This window comes from Amblyomma americanum, chromosome 5, assembly GCF_052857255.1.
Source record: "Amblyomma americanum isolate KBUSLIRL-KWMA chromosome 5, ASM5285725v1, whole genome shotgun sequence".
Taxonomy (NCBI): domain Eukaryota; kingdom Metazoa; phylum Arthropoda; class Arachnida; order Ixodida; family Ixodidae; genus Amblyomma; species Amblyomma americanum.
In genome coordinates, this window is record NC_135501.1 from 209,154,145 (window position 1) to 209,174,057 (window position 19,913).

At 48.3% G+C, this 19,913-nt stretch overlaps 1 protein-coding gene across 4 annotated transcripts in view; it reads right to left on the reverse strand.

The window, feature by feature from the left end:
* Positions 1-638: 638 nt before the first annotated feature.
* Positions 639-19,913, reverse strand: part of LOC144133552 (PI-PLC X domain-containing protein 1-like) — a 26,583-nt gene continuing 7,308 nt past the window's right edge. For 2 of the 4 annotated variants that reach the window (XM_077666723.1, XM_077666724.1), the window contains exons 2-3: positions 19,233-19,314; positions 17,051-18,842 (exon numbers count right to left, since the gene is read on the reverse strand). In XM_077666723.1, coding sequence (XP_077522849.1) covers positions 17,605-18,842; positions 19,233-19,302 — 1,308 coding nt within the window. In that variant the 5' untranslated portion in view covers positions 19,303-19,314 and the 3' untranslated portion in view covers positions 17,051-17,604. Of the gene's footprint in view, positions 1,487-8,096; positions 11,128-11,897; positions 11,980-13,406; positions 13,476-15,194; positions 16,062-17,050; positions 18,843-19,232; positions 19,315-19,913 lie in introns of those variants that run through there. The other 2 variants (XM_077666726.1, XM_077666725.1) reach the window with 2 other exon arrangements.

A 19,913-nucleotide genomic window follows, 5' to 3' on the forward strand; every position in this document is an offset into this window, starting at 1 on the left:
ACCCGCTTGTTGCTATCACATACTGTTTATTGATTGGTGATGCTAATTAGTGACCCTAAATAACTAAGTGCTGATGTTATGTAATTCTGTGGGGTGGGGTACTCGTACAAGGCTTCCATTTATCCCACTAAACGAATGTTACTCGCTGGAGTAGAGGTAACAAGTCCGGCGGACACCTCGGTGGACTCCTCAATCGCGCTGTGAGGGAAGGAAAGGTAGGGGCCAAAGAGGAAAGAGAGAAAGAGGTGCCGTAGTGGAGCTTGGTGACTAGCCAAGTGCGAATGAAGTCAAACTCTCGTGGAGGACACCGGTTTAACGAAGAAAGTGTTCCTCGTTTTGCTACCAATGTTTTTCTTGTCCGCATCCTCGTTTTCTGCCGGGTATCCTAGCTCACTAAGGGTAGACAGCTGGGCTAGTTGGTTTGCATTATTATGGAACATGGTAGCGTTCGCGTTGTCTTTCTTCTCCCTTCATCCTTGTTTTTTGCACTGGTACCATGCTCCATAATATCCTAGCTTTACCAGTAGTGCTCTACCAGCGGCCGTTCTTTTAAGTCTTCGCAGTTTAAATCTGAAAAGACTTAAAATAACGGCCGCTCGTAGAGCACTACTGGTAAATTTGGAATACCTGGCTGAAGGCGAGGGTGAAGAAACATGGACCCAAAGAACAATGAAGGAGAAAGGGCGGAGAGATCATCGGAGTTGGACAGGTTCCTAAAGAAACATGTTTTTGTATGTCGACGCGTATAAGTACAGAACGGAGGAAAACGCGAGGGCCGTAGCAGAAGTGAACGCAAAAAAAAAGCATTGCGTCGGTGCGCACAAAGGCAACACGGAGAGCGGAAGAGATCGCCGTAGCTTTATAGCCCTGACCGAGACCAATTGGCAGGGACTGAGTTCCTGGATAGCGACGGATTTTCAGGCTGCAGCTAGGGCTTACAGAGATGGAAGGTTCGGCAACAAAGCGGTGAGGACTCTCTCCGAACAGACACGGAACTAACAGCACAAACATTCAACGTACCATTATTTGTGTTCCCGACAGTAGGGTTGAGGGAAATGTGACGGTAGACACCATTGTCCGAGGGTTCACGAACCGGAGGACGGGTTTGCCGGTCGGACCCTTCAGAACGCCAGAAACTTACGGGGAGGCAATGAAGGCGTTGTTGGGAGTGCGCAAGAAGAACTCGGCTCAGGCGAACAGCCCCAACAGAGAACATGTAACCACGCTCAGACGACTGCTAACAGACACCTACCCAAGCAGAGCCATAATCATAAAATGTGATCGAATAGATACATGAGAGTGCGTGTGGCGTGGGGACTACGCCCCGACTTACCACGTCACCTGGGGCTGCCAAAGATCCCTTTATTGCCCAAGATAACAAGCTCTGGTCTAGAGCAGTGGGAGGCCCTTCTGGGTTGACTTCGACCCGAGCACGCAGCTTATCCTGGTGACGAGGGCCAAGGCGGCGGCGGAGGCCGACGGGATCCTGAAATAGGGAAGACCGACCACTGAAGCTCCAAATCTCTCTCTCCCCCACCCCCTATATGCCCGAACTTTTCTCTTCTTCCCAAATAAATATTTTTACTACTACTACTACTCTCGTGGAGGAAAGGGTGAGAGCATGAGGGACAATTACAGCCGATTTAGCTCTTGCCAAATGCGAAGTATGTGCGTTAGCACGTCCCGTTCCATGTCGCTTTCCGTTCGAGCCTATAGAGCTTCTTGGACAGGCTTCAGGCAAAGATCGGTGAAATCGGTGATTGGGAACCTTAGTGCAAGAACACTATAAAAATTTAGGATCGCTTAACAAACCCTAGGAGGGCACTGCGGTTGCAGTGTGGCTTGGATCCATTGCGCACGGATGGAAGGTGATGTAGACGACGTACGATGCAGAGCGCGAGAGAATGGCAGTTAACGGAATTATTGTAAACCTAAAAGGTGTATGCCCAGGCTTAATTCGAACCAGAGTGGCACTCATCCTTAGGGCTGTGCTCTTCATTGCATTTTTTTTCTAGTGCTTTGTTGCTTAGGCGTGTTGTATTACGATGTATTAGCTGTGTGGTCTGCACTGCTTCTTTTCTTGTGCTTGGTTGGTTAGGTGGGTCCTGCTATGCATTGTGTTGATTTGCCACTGTTTTCCGAATGTTTGTACATAGTTCGTGCACATAAGACATTACATCACTGTAATAAATACCATGCTGAAAAAAAAGTGCCGTTATTATACTGCTTGCGCAGTGGCCAGCGAAGCTGACCTGTTTACTCCGCCGCGGGTTCGAAACCCTGGCGCGGCGCAGTCGAGGCCTATTTATTTAATTTCTGCAGGTCTAGCTGGCTTGAGACGCTCAAACGAACAACGGGTTTCTTCGAGGTTAGAAGCCTTAGCGCTAGCGCATTAAAAAAGTGGGGCGTGTATCGACCCTGAAATAGGACGACTACGCACACTGCGGCAGCAGTTTTTCATTTTTACACTTCGCGTTGCCTCTAGCTGCAAATACGTCAGCCTGTAATCGTGTTTTCGTAAAATGCTTGGGGATAGAATGTGTAGGGAAGAAGCTGTGTACCTTGCCAGGGAGGAGGAGGGAAAAAGCTACCACCGGAACCTTGATTGCCTCGGTCGTTACCGGCAGCCTGCATGTGCGGCCGGGAAGAGAAAGCGAGGACAAACACTCGAAGACAGAATGGAACGCGGAAGGCGAGATGAGAATCAGTGCAGGTAATGAATGGTCCCCCATTTAACAGAAAAAGAAATACGGAGGAGAGTGACACTCGAAATTAAACAGTCGTTAGAGAGCACCGGCTTCTCGTGTTGGACTGCAAGAAAGTTTGCATTAGCGTGAATTCCAGTTATTTCTCTTCCATGGTTTATGGCTTCTGGGTGTTTAACGCTCCAAAGCGACTCAGACTATGAGACGCCGGAGTGAAGGGCTCCGGATATTTCGACCACCCGGGGTTCTTTAACGTGCACTGACATCGCACAGTACATGGGCCTCTAGAATGTCGCCTCCATCAAAATTCGACCGCCGCGGCAGGGATCGAACTCGCGTCTTTCGGGTCAGCAGCCGAGCACCATACTCACTGAGCCACCGCGGCTTTTTTTTCTTTATTGCCTGTTTCGACAGTTTACAACAGATCACAAACATGTTCTGCGCTACATCAGGCTTACCTCATCGATAGCCTAGAAGCCATTCAAAACCGTGCAGCACGATATATTTCATCCGACTATGACACCCACTTCAGTGTTACCAATATAAAATTATCGCTTGACATTGAGCCTCTGACGCACAAACGAAAAATCGCCCGTTTGTCATTATTTCATAAGCTATACTTCTGTTTTTCTTCGCTTCGAGACTGTCTTCTGCTTCCACCTTTCCGAGCATCACGCCGTCTCTTCAACTCCATGAACATTCTACATCTGCACGGCTCTTCAAACGCATTTAACAAGTCATTCCTGCCTCTTGCAATTGAAGAATGGAATTCATTACCAGACCATATTGTAATAGAACGCGATCCATATAAGTTCCGGCAGTTGCTGACATCCTATTTGAAAACAAGATGTGGAGATATTTTTGCCTGGTTCTGTTTGCCTCTGTTTACTTTACTGTTGCTGTTTTTATACTTTGTTAATGCTTATTCAAAGGTTTTGTGTATATCCTGCTGATCACTGATTGTGGCAATGTTTGACAGTGACCTACGTTGTGGCGTTCGATGTTCCGCCCCCCCCCCCTCCCCCTCCTTATGTAATGCCCCTCCCAGGGGTCTTTAAGGGCCAATAAATGATAATGATGATGAGGACATCAAGAGCGGACATGCGTTTCACTCACGTGAGAAAATCAAAACTGTTTCAAGGAACACAACTCTCCCATCAACTCGATAACTTAATCTCCAAAACATAGCTCCTTGTACACTTCACGCAGATAAATGTGCTTTCTTTGAAGTAATCACGACAGACCGCGCATCTTCATCGCAGTGTCGTACAGCCATCCTGCTTCGCCAAATGCTGTGCAGGCCAAGAAGGAAAATTACATCGTATTTATAAATATCCGGCTCAACGTCCAGGAATCGAATCCCATACGGAGCTACCGCAGCGGCTATTTCTCTTCCATGCCTTCAGATGCCTGTCATTCCGTAGATGTGAGAATGTCTGTAACCATCACCTCAGCGGTGACCCGCTTTAAATATACAGCAATTAAACCATACAGATATCTTTGTTGTTGTGTAGGCATTGGAAATATAGAGGGAATTAGAAACATGTCAAGGAAATATCGGGGCTAACTAATAGCTTGAAATTTAATTAGTGACGGAATTGTATACTATAGAGTAAAAAATAATACTGGAAATTTTTAGAGTGGGAAGGATCCCGTTGATTAAACAGCAGGCCAGAGTTGATGAGGTCCTAGCAGAGATCAAAGGGAAAAAATGCTCCAGGAAAGAATTTATCGTATGTAACGCGATGAACAGGGGGACGATAATTCGTCAGTGCAGTAGAGTGGATTCCTAATGAAGGGACACGTCGTGGCGGGCAGTTAAAAGACAAGTGGAGGAGGAGATTAAGAAGTGTTTTTGGAGGCGTATTTTCATGAAGGAACAATGCAATGACGCCCATGTGCAGTGTGGTGTAGAGCATGTTCAAGAGACCCGGGTGATTGAAATTAATGCGGCGCCTTCCACCCCGGCGTCCCTCATAGAGCGGACGGGTAACACCCCACCACACGTACCGTACCGTATCGTACCGTACCGTACCGTACCGTACCATGCCGTACCGTACCATACCATACCATACCATACCATACCATACCATACCATACCATACCATACCATACCATACCATACCATACCATACCATACCCTGTTTGTTTCTGTTAATTGCAATAGCAGTAGTCTCTTTTCATAACAAGAGAACAAAAGCTGCCTACGTCTGAGGTTGTAGACATGTCGCACATAAACACTTAAAAATTTAGAACGAATATTCCGGAAAGTAGCACATGGAACAAAACGCCAGTGTAGACAGAGAGGCGTGTGCTATCAAGTGATTTTATTTCAGAATGTCTGCGCGCTTATATTCCCAGGAAGACGGGTGAAAATTAAACTTTTTCAAATGAAATATTACGCAAACTTATACGCAGTCGTTGCCTCTACGTAAACAAAGGGAAATTTCTAAATCAAAGATGGAGAAACGTTGTGGAGCATCTTTTGAACCTGGGCGTTCGTGTTTCTTGCCAGAAAGACTGGTGAACTCGACCTCCAGTCAACTATCACGCTAGTTATATCTAAATAACAAATCTCCAGTACCGGGTTAGTCAGGAATCGGTCCGGGCTGGAACAGTACGTTTGTCGGAGCTCTGCGCGTGTGGGATGAGCTTTGTCCGTGGGGAGCAACAGGCATGGGGGCCCGTTACAATATGAAAGGAGTGCAATTGTAATGCCACAGAAGGCGGGAGCTACCTCAGTGCTGCGACTTCGAACACGAAAGCGCTGCACCGCGCCGAGTGCGACTTTCGGCACCCGAGACGCTCTCCAAGCCAGCAGCACCGACGCACTTCACCGATCGATTGCCCGCGAATCCCGGTGCTATCCGAGTGCGTTCCGCACAGTGGATAGGCAACGTGCCCATTCTAATACCCTGGCAGGTGGCAGTTAAATTAATAGTTCGTCGCGAGTGGTTGGGCACCCAATGAATGCCGAAGCCTATTGCTGCAATGCCACGTGTCTGCCACTACGTTGTCAGCGCGAATGCATGCAACCAACATCTCTCTCTCACCACCGCCACGCACCTCAAAGCGCCACTGAGGCGTCCACTGCACCGGGGAGCCAGTTATGCGCCTTCCTTTCCTCAAAATCATCGGACTCCAGAACGCTGTCAACGCTAACGCCAATCAACACAAAGAACGCCTACAGCCTATAGTTTCAGTGCCGCGTTTCTGCTACAGCGTTGTGAATGCCAACGCATGCAGCACGCATCTGTCACTACCACCACGTAGCTTAAAGCGCGACTAAAATGTCCACCGTCCCAGGGGGCCCGTTATTGCCCTTTCCTTTGCTTTCGAAGAAAATTGAAGATTGGTTTAAAATTGAAGATTGGTTTTTAAAACTGGTTTTGAAGAAAGGAAATGACCCGCCGCTGTGGCTCAGTGGTTAGGGGGCTCGCCTACTGATCCGGAGTTCCCGGGTTCGAACCCGACCGCGGCGGCTGCGTTTTTATGGAGGCGAAACGCTAAGGCGCCCGTGTGCTGTGTGATGTCAGTGCATGTTAAAGATCCTCAGGTGGTCGAAATTATTCCGGAGCCCTCCACTACAGCACCTCTCTCTCCCTTTCTTCTTTCGCCCCCTCCTTTATCCCTTCCCTTACGGCGCGGTTCAGGTGTCCAACGATATATGAGACAGATACTGTGCCATTTCCTTTCCCCCAAAACCAATTATTATTATTATTATTATTATTATTATTAATAATTATTATAAGAAAACACACACACGCGTGCGCACACACGCACGCACGCACGCACACACACACACACACACACACACACACACACACACATATCGGTGGACACCCGAACCGCGCCGTAAGAGGTTTGACCTCTGTCTCGGTCAAAACCGCTAACTTCGCGAAATCGTTACGAGGTAGCGTAGTGAAGCTTTCTTCAATATCTATAGCTTTGCGAAGTTAGTTTTTAAGTTGAGGTCGGTCCCTCGGGGACTCAAGGGCATCAGTCGACTCGTATGCGTAGCACTTAAAATCACTTAAAAAAATTCACAGGTGATCACGCGATGTGAGTGAAAGAAGGAAGAGAGAAAAAGGTGCTCAGAAAGAGTCACTGCGGCGGATACTGCAGAGAACATCATCTTGTCCTGTAGAAAGCGCAGTGAAATACTTAGAAAGAGCGGAACTTGTGTCCAAACTGTGCCTATTCTGTTTGAGTAAGCTTATTGGCAAATTGTATTCTACTCTGAGCTTAACTAACGAATCTTATAGATATGACCGTCCTAATGCAGCAGTCTTTCTCCACGTGCAGAATGATTTCACGGCATAGCGGCAGTTCGCTGCCCTCTAACGGAATCCGGCGCATGTCGTGCCGGGTTCTGTCCGTCGCGACGGAGTTGGCCCAGCTATGACGTACTTACCATACCGGATACTACAGGAGTGTGAAGTGCGCCGGCGGAGCCCCGGTCGTTTCAGCGATAACGGCTCCGAGCGGCGTGAAATGGCGCTGCAGAAAACAGGAGTGCTATGAACGCAGAGCAGCCAGCTTTACGAGGGGCCTCGTCGTCGCTTTTGTTATGGGACCAGTCGTTCAGGCGGAGGTTTTAAGCGTGAAGCGCTTTTAGCCCCTGCTGTCGGCGCACCCCGGGTGGAACGCAGGAATACGGAGGCGAGCCTAAACAAACAACTTGGCGAAACTTTCAGTGGCCCCCCTGGTGCCTAAATGCTGCGCTGCCTCCGGAGCAGCGGTTACTGCGCATGATCGAGCCACGCAGTCAATCGCGTCGCCAGACTAAAAAATTCAGGAGAAAACTGAGGCTCCAGCTGCCATAAGGGTAAGCCGTGGCCTTGAGGTAGAGCGACCGCCTCGGCTGTGGTAGGTTGAGGGTTCGGCTCCCGCTACCGCCAGCCCACCCAGTCGGTTTTTTTTCTGAAATGGGTACCATCGTCACTCCCGGCCAGGCGCTCGGCTCTCTCTCAGAGGTGTGAGACGCTTGGAAAAAGGAGCCCGCGCCTGCAAATCCCGTCGCTCATTTGTGAGCTCTTGTCGTCGTCTACCCACTTCAGTATGACGCGAGAGTGTTAATTGGTTCCTTCAGTGGATGGGATCCTTTTTGCAAATGGCTTTGCAGACACGGACACTGTGCACTTTATTTACTTTTCCTTTTCTGTTCTTATTTTTAAAATTTTGTCATTTAAGTCGAGCGAACGTTCCTCAGCCTCCTAGAGGTAGCCCTTTACGTAAACTTCACGACCCAAGGGGCGGCAGTTCGAGTACAAGCTCGACCCCCCCCCCCCCCCTTTTTTTTTTGTCTACTGAGCCGGAGTACCCGGGTTCGAACCCGACCGCGGAGGCCGCGTATTGATGGAGGTGAAACGCAAAGGTGCCCGTGTGCTGTGCGATGTCAGTGCACGTTAAAGATCCCCGCGTGGTCGAAATTATTCCGGAGCCCAACTGTAATAATAATAATTGTTTTTTGGGGGAAAGGAAATGGCACAGTATCTGTCTCAGATATCGGCAGACACCTGAACCGCGCCGTAAGGGAAGGGATAAAGAATGGAGTGAGAGAAGAAAGGAAGAAATAGGTGCTGTAGTGGAGGGCTCCGGAATAATTTTGACCACCTGAGGATCTTTAACGTACACAGACACATCAGACAGCACACGGGCGCCTTTTGCGCTGCCCCTCCGTCGAAACGCGGGTCTACGCAGAGGCGGCCGCTTACCCAACAACCGAGAAGGCGTACGCGATATCCGCGGTGACCGAAGAAGGCCAACTGGCAGCAAGCGCGACTGCACGCACAAACTGTTCAGAAGTATACCGAAGGAGCGGCAACTGCCTTGGCGCTGACAAACCCGCGAGTGGAAGTGATTGTCAGCAGATTTGAAACTTGAAAAAAAAAAAAAACACCTTGGCGCAAAAAAAAATCACGTACACAAAAGAGACGAGAAGACGACGGTCAGGCGCCTGTCCGTCGTCCCCTCGTCTCTTTTGTGTATGGGATTTTTTTTGCGCTAGGGTTTTTTTCCAAGTTTCAAGATGCTAAGCCAACTGGCTCGGCACCATGCTTTTCAAAAGCAGCCATTGTAAATTTTGCCAAGGGCAGAAAAATCTCCTATCTCCTTGGGAATTCTCAAGAATTGCCCCAAATGCATGAAAGACGTAGAATTGAATTCCAGAAGAGGGCAGATACGGGCTGGTTGGTACATTTTTGAAGAACTGGGTAAAACAGCGCCACGGAATACGAGACAAGAGAAGGAGAAACGCCAGCGCTTGTTTCGTCTTGCGTTCCGCTGTTTTATCCAGTTCTTCAAAAACTAGAATTGGTCTGGGTACCGGCGCACTTGTTAAAACCGGGGAACGTATGAAACCGATATAAATCTCGAGGATCTATCGGTCGAGCTGTGGATGCTAACTCGCACGTCGGAATGACAAGAGACGGCCCTTTAACACCTCTCGCGAGGTCTCGTAGCATTACAGTCTAGAAAGGCTAATCTTTCCACCTCCGCATAAAAACCTAAGCAAAGTACAGGGCACACTGTGGAGACAACTCCAAACTAAAACTCTCCCTAACACCGCCGTTCTAAGCGATGTGTACCCGGATAGTTTAAACCGAAGTGCAGAAAATGTGGCCGCAAAGCCACCGTAGACTACATCTTTCGGGACTGCCCGACAGATCGCCCACCAATCTCGCTTCAGAGTCTCGCGCACCCGGGTCCGCGGAGGACTTTGCTGCTCATCTCCGACCTGGAAACCCAAGTACAGGTCGTGACAAGAGCCCAAGAGGTCGCCGCCAGTCTCCACTGACGGCCACATAGCAAGATCAACTAATTTGCTTATTACTGAAGCCGATAATAAAAGTTTTTCCACTAAAAAAGAGAGAAAATTCTGCACGAGGCCTTGCGTCCAGGGACTCTTATTGACGTTAATTTTATGCGACAGATGAAAAGGCGCTTAATTAGTATAAATTGATCTTTATAAAACGGGAAAGGCCGCACATTTTCTAATATAATTATCACAGTAGCCATTTTCGCAACCAAGCACAACGCGTTTGTGCAAGTTATCAGTGATGTACAAACCTCATAGAATGGAACGGAATCTAACATCTAGAACGATTCAGAGAGCTGAAAAACAGTACGTCTTGAAGGGCACGCCTCACATTACCAGCGGGAATTTCTACGGAGCGCCTTTTACACATCAATCTGCTGCTTTATATTCAGTAAGCTCTCGCTTTTCTCATTACTTTAGCCTTGTTCGCTTGAATGGCCAGTTCGACGATGCCGTTGCCTAGAAAGTAATCCGTCGCTACGACGTTTGTGCACTTCCAGTAGCGTTCCCTGAAGGTGTTTGTCACGTTAAAATTCACTAGTTGCGCCAGTTCGCGTAGCACTCTAACTTGAACAGGAAATTTGAAGGTCAGCTCCGCTTGCGCTGATGTTAACGCTCCAGGAACCTTTTTGCACGCGCTTTTGTCCAGGTACTGCACCAGATGGTTTAGGTCTTGCGCATCGGCCCAGAACTGCGCCACACCCGGGCTTAGAAACTCAGAATGCAGACCCCTGTAGTCGTAGTTGTACATTACAAACACTGTCTGGTTTCTGGCCGGCGAGGAACTGTCGCAGCTCCCAAGTATATCTCCGATCGTGTTGTTGAACAGTGCCCGAGGCGCCATCACGTCTCCGAGAGATTTGGCGATAAGTTCGACAAGCATTCGATGGCGTTCGTCGATGGGATCGAAGCGATGATCGAAACCAAGAGTAAACCTGTGGAAATCTAACAAGACAATCTCTCCCGTCGTCTGCACGAAGCTTCTGACCTGTTTCAGGACTGATTCCACTGTGACCTCTGCTTTGAAATAGTCGTGAAAAATCCAGAAGGTCCTGTCCACGAATCCTACTCTGAGGTCCAGGGATCTGATTCCAAATGCGAGCTGTTTGCTGATCGTCTGATCCTGGGTGAATATGAAATCTCCTGCCGGCCACTCTGGCCGCAGGGCGTACATGGCCGAATTGTGCGTCGCTGGGACAAAGAGGTCACAGAGAGTGAGAGTGGGGAAGTGGCCGCAGTAATCACGCATCCACCTGGGTCGCCCACGCAGGCATGCGGACTCAATCACATACGCGTTCCTTCCAGGAGCTTTGAACCGCAACAAGACGGCCCAGTAGCCAAGACAGTCCCCCGTCATCAGGTGTTCCAGAGAGCTGTTCGGAAACGGCACCGAAGTCAGGACTCGTCCTACGCTTTGTTTAACTGGGTACAGGTGTTCGTTGTTCCAGTCACGTAAGCCTGGTGGACACTGTAGCAAGGCGGCGAATGTATCATTATTTTGCACGTCGTCTAGTCCGTACCAGTTGATTTCAAGGTGGCCATGTTTCTTGCCCAGCCCTTCGTACGACGACACAGTCAGGTACACACCGCGATGTTTTAAACCTGCAATAGACAATGGTGGACAACAATACATGGTGTGTAGCTTTTAAAACACCACTCTGAACCAACACAGCACAACTCTGCAGGCCTTCTATTCAGTGGATTCAACGAGAAGAGTTTACATACGCGCCTACATTTTTTTTCGAGCGTGTCTCTTACGTGCCCGTTTCTGGACTAAGTGTCGGTGTCGGCGTAACCTGCAGAACGAACAAGGTGCACATCGGAGGATGAAAATACGGTCATAACGAAGAGAGCGCGAGGAGGAAAGATGGCGCGGTGAGAACAGTGCTCCGCCCGAGGCCGCGACTGCCGCGAATTACGCATCGCGGCATCGAAGAGACTCAGCGGCGGCCGATCGCTGTGCGCCCCGCAACCCGGTGCCACTTCCGTCTGCAGTCGCTCATGGCTCAAGAATTTCAGTAGCTGCGCTCAAACTTTGCATTACTGGGAAGCGTAATTAATTGTCGGCCACTTCTTTCCATATCCCCTATCCCGAAAACATAGCCCCTTTAGCCATGTACAGTATTTCCATTCATTTCTTTTGTCCCGAGTGAAACGTTGCGTACTCTGGAGCGCGTTCGAAGCTCCCACAGCACAGAGCATAAACGACGTGCCCCGGTGTGGCTTAGCACCAGAAGACCAATTGTCGGGTTTATCACTGCAGCTTGATCGCTGGTAGATAACGAAGTTTGCACAGATTTACATGCGGTGCTAACGAGCTCGTAATCATTCGAACCACGCATACACTTACTTCTGTTAGAGAGAATACTTACCTCTACTAGCAAAGCCACTTGAAATAGAGATCAGCAAAGCTGCTATGAAGACGACCAAGTTAGCCTTCATTCTTTCAAACCCCTGAAAACGAGAGCAACTTTCATTTGCTCTTTTCAAAATTTCAATACATTTATTTCCTCTGTTTATATTGGAAAACGAAGACAGCTGCTAATGCCAGATGTTTTTCTACAACGATCGAAAAAACAATAGCCAGTGAAGCATGTGCCGAAGATAGTTGTTAGGGCCCACGTTCGAACATTCTGAAAGTGTCTGTTCCTGCACGAATGCAACCTTATGACATTCTAATATTCGCGCTGCTTTGGAATGTTCTAACGAGCAGACAAACGGGGCTTCGTAGAATTTTAATGCAAAGGTAGGTGCGAATTACATAGAATCGAAATGCGTTATCATGACCATGAGCCCGTTTATAATATGTTGATGGCAGTTAGGTTTTCGTGCCCCAATGGCTCGTTTTGAACGAAGAGTGCAACTAATTGGAAAAAAATTAGTGGGATGATGTAGAATAATGTGATTATGTAAAATTATTGGCAATGGTGCAACAGGGCCGAGTGATAGGCAACGCAGCTGGGCTCCAGTTTAGAGATCTGGAGGCACGAAATTTTATGCCGTGTTCTTTACTTTGGAATGATGCGTGAGGCATTAATAAACGGGGAACGCAGATATAATTCATCTGAGCTCAGTAAGTAATTGATTGCTATATTTATTGTGCCATTCTGTTTCAAGTTCGGTTTCAGCAGCCAAATGATGGTCGCGACGTCACAAATTGGTATGAAAGCCGTTGTAGCATAGAAAAATAGAAATATCATGGCCTTTTTTTGTTTTGCATGAGATTTTTTTAGTTTAGTTTAGTTTAAGGGGGTTTAACGTCCCAAAGCGACTCAGGCTATGAGAGACGCCGTAGTGAAGGACTCCGGGGATTTCCACCACCTGGGGTTCTTTTACGTGCACTGACATCGCACAGCACACGGGCCGTGCACTAGAATTTCGCCTCCATCGAAATTCGACTGCCGCGGCCGGGATCGAACCCGCAGCATGAGATGTTACGCTAGCTTTCTCTGCAAGCCAGACTGTCAGAAAATGAACGCCTCACATGGGTTTATGCTCACTCGGAACGGCACAAACACCACCCGAAGTTTAAAACCGAAACTGAGTGGAAGCAGAAATTCGGTTATATATTATTTACTCAGCGTTGGCGAATTCCACGTGGGGGTTCATGTTTACTAATCTCTTTCAGATTATTCCAAAGCAAGAACACCGTGCGCAAAATTTGATGCCTCCACTCCTTTAAGATAAAGCGAGTTGTAGCTTTGCATCCCAGCTGAGCGAGTCGTTTCAAAGGTGTACAGCATCCGCGGCCAAGGAACTGCTTCGTTTCTCGTGATTTTGGTGACCGGAATATAAGTTAGGCTAAAAGCGGTAAGAAAGTGTCAGCGGATCTTGGCGCCTGGAAGGAAAAAAATAGCAAATACTGAAAAGTAGCCACTCACTTTTTGACGATGTCGGGAAGCCGGTGCTCCCTCGTTTGTACTGCTGCGGTTATCAGGCCGAAGCTCCTTCTGCATGCATGGACGTGGGCGTTGACGTCATCGCCTTGGCTTATATCGCGTAAGGTGGCAACAACGTCACTCTCCAATTCTTATCTTGAGTGGAACCTTCGCGCGGGGGGGCAGTAAGTGTGGAGTTGCGCAAGGAGCGATACTTCGGCGCAGCTTCTCCATTTATTTTTAATAGCGGCGCCTGTTCAGCTGCACGCACTGTGGTAATCGAACATTAACCGTTGAGACACTCCGTGCGTCAACCTGCCTTGCAGGCACCGCCCTAAAACAACATGTTGCTGTGAATAGTTTGACCGCACACGCAATGACACTCGCATCAGTATCGGCTTTACTGGCAAATCATTCGGCTCCGCGGTTCGGTACTGGCGTTTGCATAACTTTTCACTATGACGGAGAAAAAAAGCGACGCTACAGAGGATTCAGATGTAAGAAAAGGAGCGACGAGACGCAACGTGGGACACTTTTCCAACAAAGTCCCGTAGAAACGAGATTCTAAGGCTCCCACAGAAGGGGCTGACGAGCTTGCAGAACTCGGCGTGTGATTAGTCCTTGGTGGAAATAAAGACTCCCCGAACCACAAAAGCAGTTCGACGTCCGCATCTGTTTGCCGCCTGCTTTGCACCCTAGAGGCGCGTAAGGGCAACCCGTTTGGTGCACGACATTTCAAGCTTTAGTGGTCCAAACATAAGATGTTCACCAAACGCCGATAGAGCAAAATAAAAAGGAATTCACGTTCTCTTTTTTTGATTGGCTGCACTTTTTATTTATTTATAAACTTACGTATGTACCTTCATTGCGCAATGAGGGCATTACAGTAAAGGGGGGGGGGGGGGGTTACAAGAAGTTACGTGATCATGCAAAACGGTAGAAACGTCGAAGCACTGCAAAACGTCAAGGAAAAAAAGGGAAAAAAGACATGTACGTAAAACAAAACCCGTTTCAGAAATATGTCATCGGAAGGTAAGAAGACAGTGCGCCAGCAGTGCCGCCAGTGCCTATGAAAATTAAATAAATAAAACAAACACAGGAATACAATTCAGAATGGAATGAACAACACAGGAACACAGGCGCTGCATCAATAGAGCAGAAAAAAATGTCGTCAGCTCCTGAAACGACACATTCTGGTAGCCGACTTGATTGGTTGATTATACGCGGGAAAAACGGCGGTTGGCATGCAGCTGTGATATGCCATGTATTTCGCAACTGTGGGGTTTTCCGGCTGAGATGAACGTAGTCGAAATCAGGGCGCAAACCAAAATCAGGGCGTTCGAAGGGCAGCCGGAGCGACATTGATATGCGCGCTAATTTCTTATTAAAAATTCGGGGCAGACTTCACCTTTAAGGCTGGTTCACATGCAAGCGATTCGGCGAATTGAGCGAACAGCGGCGCGTTTTCCACCGCTGTGAAAACCGGTGTTGCTGGCAAAAAATATGCGCTTGCAACCTACTTTGGTGGTCAGTAAACACCAAAAAGAGTAGTTCATACGCATTTTTATGCGATTTATTCTCATATTTTACGTAAACAGATATAAATCTCACGTTTTAAGCATTGAACAGCACTTGGTATAATTTCTTTTAAACAAAAGTTTGTACGTGGGGCGTACAATCCCGCCAGATACTATCAATAATATTTTACAGAAATGGATGCTCGCGAGTCGGCCGAGATGACCAAGATCATTACCGATATGGATGTATGTGCGCCCTATGATGACTCCTTACCTCATCTCCTTTTGCTGGAAGAGCACTTCCTTGAAAAAATAAGAAGGCTTTGCTGTACTGGTCACGTGGCAATGCCGGGCCGTCATTGGCTCAGAAGCGGTGCTGCCGCCGTCAAGAATTTCCTACTTGGCCGAACCTCGCCGCTCGAGAGTCGATGTATGCGCCGCGGCGGCGGGATTCACGAGCGCTTCGCTTGCACGTGAACCAACCTCAAGAGGTACGAAACGATAGTGTTAATGGGCCCTTTCCACGCACTGTGGTCGTCTTTGGATATCACTTCGCGAAAACGGACGCTGTCGTACAAGCCACACAAGGTCTTCCTTTAACCAGGCTGAATGAACGTGCCTCGATGGCCTATAGGAGTACCGTGTCAGAGACAAGTTTGATTGCCAGCTAATTAGCCCAATTTTTCTTTTCATGCTAGTTAATTTCCTTTGCATTCTTACGCTATCACTCATATATCGCTACCTTATAATCACAACTAATGTAATGTTTTAATCACTTTTCAATTCCGTAGCTCCTCGTGTGACGTCATGGCCCTCTAGACGAGTCCGGATTTTCCCGACACTTCAGCTACGACGCCTGGTCCTCCGCTGAACCTCAGCGCGATCGCGTTAAGTTTTCCTGCCTGCATTCATCCCTGCGTGTGCAAAACGCCGGAATAAATAAGGTGGGCTTTGCGGCATCGCCGCCTCTCTGGTTTAGATTTCTTTTTTTCGGCCTCTGATTGGTGACACGCATGCAGCATCCTATATATCTGGCATTCTGGTTACTAGGGAGGAAATAGGTTCTTCAGAGCAGGTGTTCTTTTGTTGTTCACTTGTTCAGCCACTATGAGCAAGTTGTCGTTGCTTGTCTTGTACAAAAGTGGGGAAGTGCAAAACATGACAGACAACGAGCTATGAAAAAGCAATGTCGTCTATGTGGCAAACGTTTCGATGGCGTCGAGGATTGGCGGCATAGTGGCCATAATGAATTGTCCGACATGTTCACCATCCGATGGGGAAATACTAGCTGAACTGAGCGAGAAGTTTTCGGTGGACCTGGAGACAAGGAAGTTGACGTTAGCAGAGATGCCAGTCTATAGTTGGCTGCTCGTCAGGGTATTCACACTGGGGTAGAGGAGTTTCGGGCCAGACAGAGTGACCGGCAGAACAAGAGTATCTCAAAACCTGTTCTCTACAAAGCTCCCGGGACTGGTTGCTGAATTAGTAATCACCAGTACTACGAGGCGTCTGCTTGCCATCGTGACACCAGCTTGGTGTCTTTTGCCGTGCGAGCCTTTACACGAAGCCCACATCGAGCCGTCGCGTGGATCAAGCCCGTCCAAGGTCAGCGATTGAAGCGGCCTGAAGATAAAGAAGATGAAGTGCTCGATGAGAGCCATGTTTTAACAGGAAGAAGAAGAGAGAGCTCAGCTCATGCGGGCGGCCAGAGAAGCAAGATAACAAAGCCAGAAACCAGCGCGCGCGGATGGCAAAACAGGTACCCTATTATTACCCCTATTAGCCCTCTCAAGACAAAAATAAAAGTTGGAGGAGACACGCTCTGCCTTACCGGTATAATGCGACAGCGTTAATCGGTTAATGCTCACATATGACCCTGATGACCATAGTGCTTCTCTGAAGCAGTAGCCTTCGAGAGACCAATGGCTGCAATATTTGGTCGAAGCAGTCCAGGTGATTTCACAAGCCTCCTAAAGTAGCTGGTGTGCTTATAAGTGTTTATTCTCAGGTAAGAAGCCAATCCCTCAGGGTCTCTCAAGTATGTTATTCTTATTAAGCGGACAAGTTTTTTCCTGTGATTTCCACTCCGGATGTCTTGCAAATCATAACATTCATTCCTAAGAGACATAGTCACGTTTCCAATGAATAATTTATTCAGTCAACAGCTCCCTCATCCATACAGCTAGTCATTCGAGTAAACGTCAGTTGCGGTTGCAGAAGAGCTCATTGCTCTGCAGACCTTTTCTTAAAGAGGAGAAAGGCCACCGCCATATTCGACAGGACTTGGAAAGGAACTTTCCAGTGCTTGCTTGTACAAGTTCAAGTGCTGAAGTGCGGACTTCCAGCACGCTCTCCGCTCAGCCCGAAAATCGCCCACTCCAAGAATCCTGAAAACGTCAACAGAGGAAGTCTTTGGCAGTCCGCCCCTTTAGTCACAGCTGAAACTTGTCTTCGCTCATAACGCCGACAGCCGGTGATCTCATGCAACCGCCAAGCTATGGAGCTAGAAATTACGAAACGTCTTGCTCTTCACCACATCCTCATCCCAGCGGTCAGTTTTTCGAAGCAAATTACGACGCATTCTAGGTATTCCTTCGGTGATCTGAAACCTTGAGAGACTGTAAGTTATTACACAAACGCGTACTAATTGCTCTTAGGCGCTTTACCGGAGTCTGCTTTCGCACTTACGCTGTAACGTCGCCTGCACACTTTCTAAGCCCTTCCTTCATCGTTCCCTTAACCTTGTTCGCTTCAACGGCCAACTCGATGATGCCACTACCCAGAAAGTAATCTGATGCCACGATGTTTGTACACTTCCAATATCTCTCCCTGAAAAGGTTCGTTATATTAAAGTTCACAATTTGCGCCAGTTCGCGTAACCCGTCCACTTGGATTGGAAACTTAGCCGTAAGCTCGGCTTGCGCCGATGATAACGTGCCCGAAACTTTTTTGCACGCGTGTTTTTCCATGTATTCCACCAGATGGTCGAGGTCTTGAGCATCGGCCCAGTTCTGTAGGACGCCCGGGCTCAGGAATTCGGAATGCGAACCCTTGTAGTCGTAGTTGTACATTACAAACACTGTCTGGTTATTTCGCGCGGAGACACTGCCGCAAACACCAAGTATTTCTCCGACCGTGTTGTTTAACATCAGCCGTGGCGCCACGACGCCTCCGAGAGTCTTGACTATGAGCTGGACAAGGCTGCGATGACGTTTGTCGACCGGGTCAATGTAAGGATCGAAGCCAAGAGTGAACTTGTGGAAATCCAACAAGACAATCTCTCCCGTCGTTTCGACGAAGCGTCTGACTTGCTTCAGGACTGATTCCACAGTGACCTGCGCCTTGAACTTGTTGTGAAAGATCCAGAATGCGCCATTTGTGAATCCGACTCTCAGATCCAGTGATCTGATTCCAAAGGCAAGCTGCTGCACGATCGGCTGGTCCTGAGTGAAGATGAAGTCCCCAATCGGCCACTCCCGTCTGATGAGGTACATGCCCGAATCATGAGTTCCTGGCAAAAAGAGTTCGCCCAGTCTGAGGCTCGACAAATGGCAGCAGTTCTCGTGCATCCACCTAGGCCGCCCACGCAGACAGGAGGAATCGATTACTGTAGCATCCCTTCTGTCGACGCTGAGCCGTAGTAAGATGGCCCAGTAATCGAGACAGTCTCCAGTCATAAGGCGTTCTGCAGAGTAGCCCGGAAACTTGACCGAAGTCCTTACTCGTCCCACACTCTGCGTCACCGGGTACAGAGACGCACCTTGCCAGTTACGTGAGCTTGGTGCGTACCTGAGCACAGCGGCGAATGTGTCATTCTTCAGGCTGGCGTCCACACCGTACCAGTTGATTTCAAAATGGCCGGCTTTCTGGAGAGCACCTTCGTACGACGACACAGTGAGGTACACGCCGCGGGATTTTAAACCTGCAAGAGACGACGTTTGTGGACAAAAAGAAAAAAAGTGGTAGTGAGCTCGTAGAATGATGCTATTTACACAGTGCGCCTTTCATGCAATGCACTCTATGTAAGTGCAAGCGTGTCTTTAACAGCGCATGTTGCGACACTTACATTTTAGAAGCCATAATCTTTGCTTTATATATATGCACTGCTTGCAGAAAATTTTCTACCGAGAAAAGATTGTAACGTACACAAGAAACCCGTGGAAAGCAGTCTATAATTTAATTTTGTGCGTCGTACTGTTACTATTCCACCGAGCATCAGAGGTACTATTTGCACATCTCTAGTTATTTACTTTGACGTCATCAGGAAACTACTTTCGCTGTTAATGAACTTTTCTTTTAGGGCAGTACTTACCTCCGCTGGAAACGCAATTTGCGATTGAGAGGAATAAGCTCGTGGTGAGTACGGGGAAGTTAGGCTTCATATTGGGAAAGTGCTGAAAGACAAGACAAATTCAGGTTAGCTCGTTTCGTAAGTACGCTACATTCGTACAGTGCGTTTGCATAAAACAACACCGCCTACTTTAATGGCTACTGACTGCACGGTTCAGCCCAAAACACTAAAGTAATAATACAGATTGGATGGAGAAGTTAGAAACAGTGGGCTTAATTTGAATTTTCTAACAGCGATAGCTGGAAAGGAAATTTCTCAGGAGTAAGCAAAGTCGCCCCGGGTGGCTAGTCCCGGAATGTTACACCGACGACAGATCCTTTTGGCTGAGATCACGACTGATCATCCGTCCGCAGCGCTCGAGCGGCGCGCTTCGCAGAGCGCCAGCGACACTTAACGTTCTCCATCGGTTCCGAGAAAGCGTGTTTCCAAGCTCGCGCCGAGTGCGTTGACTATTCCTTTCAAGTCGGACTGACCGGAAGTTTCTGCCTGCGTCTTTCGCCGCCAGAAGCGCAATTTCAGCGACGGGGAAAAGACAGTGGACCCTTCCCATGTAATGGTTTAGTTCGGGCCAGTTGGTCCATAATTGTGACGTATCATGAACACAGGCCAAAGGAGAACAGAGACGAAGAGGGCGCATAAGCG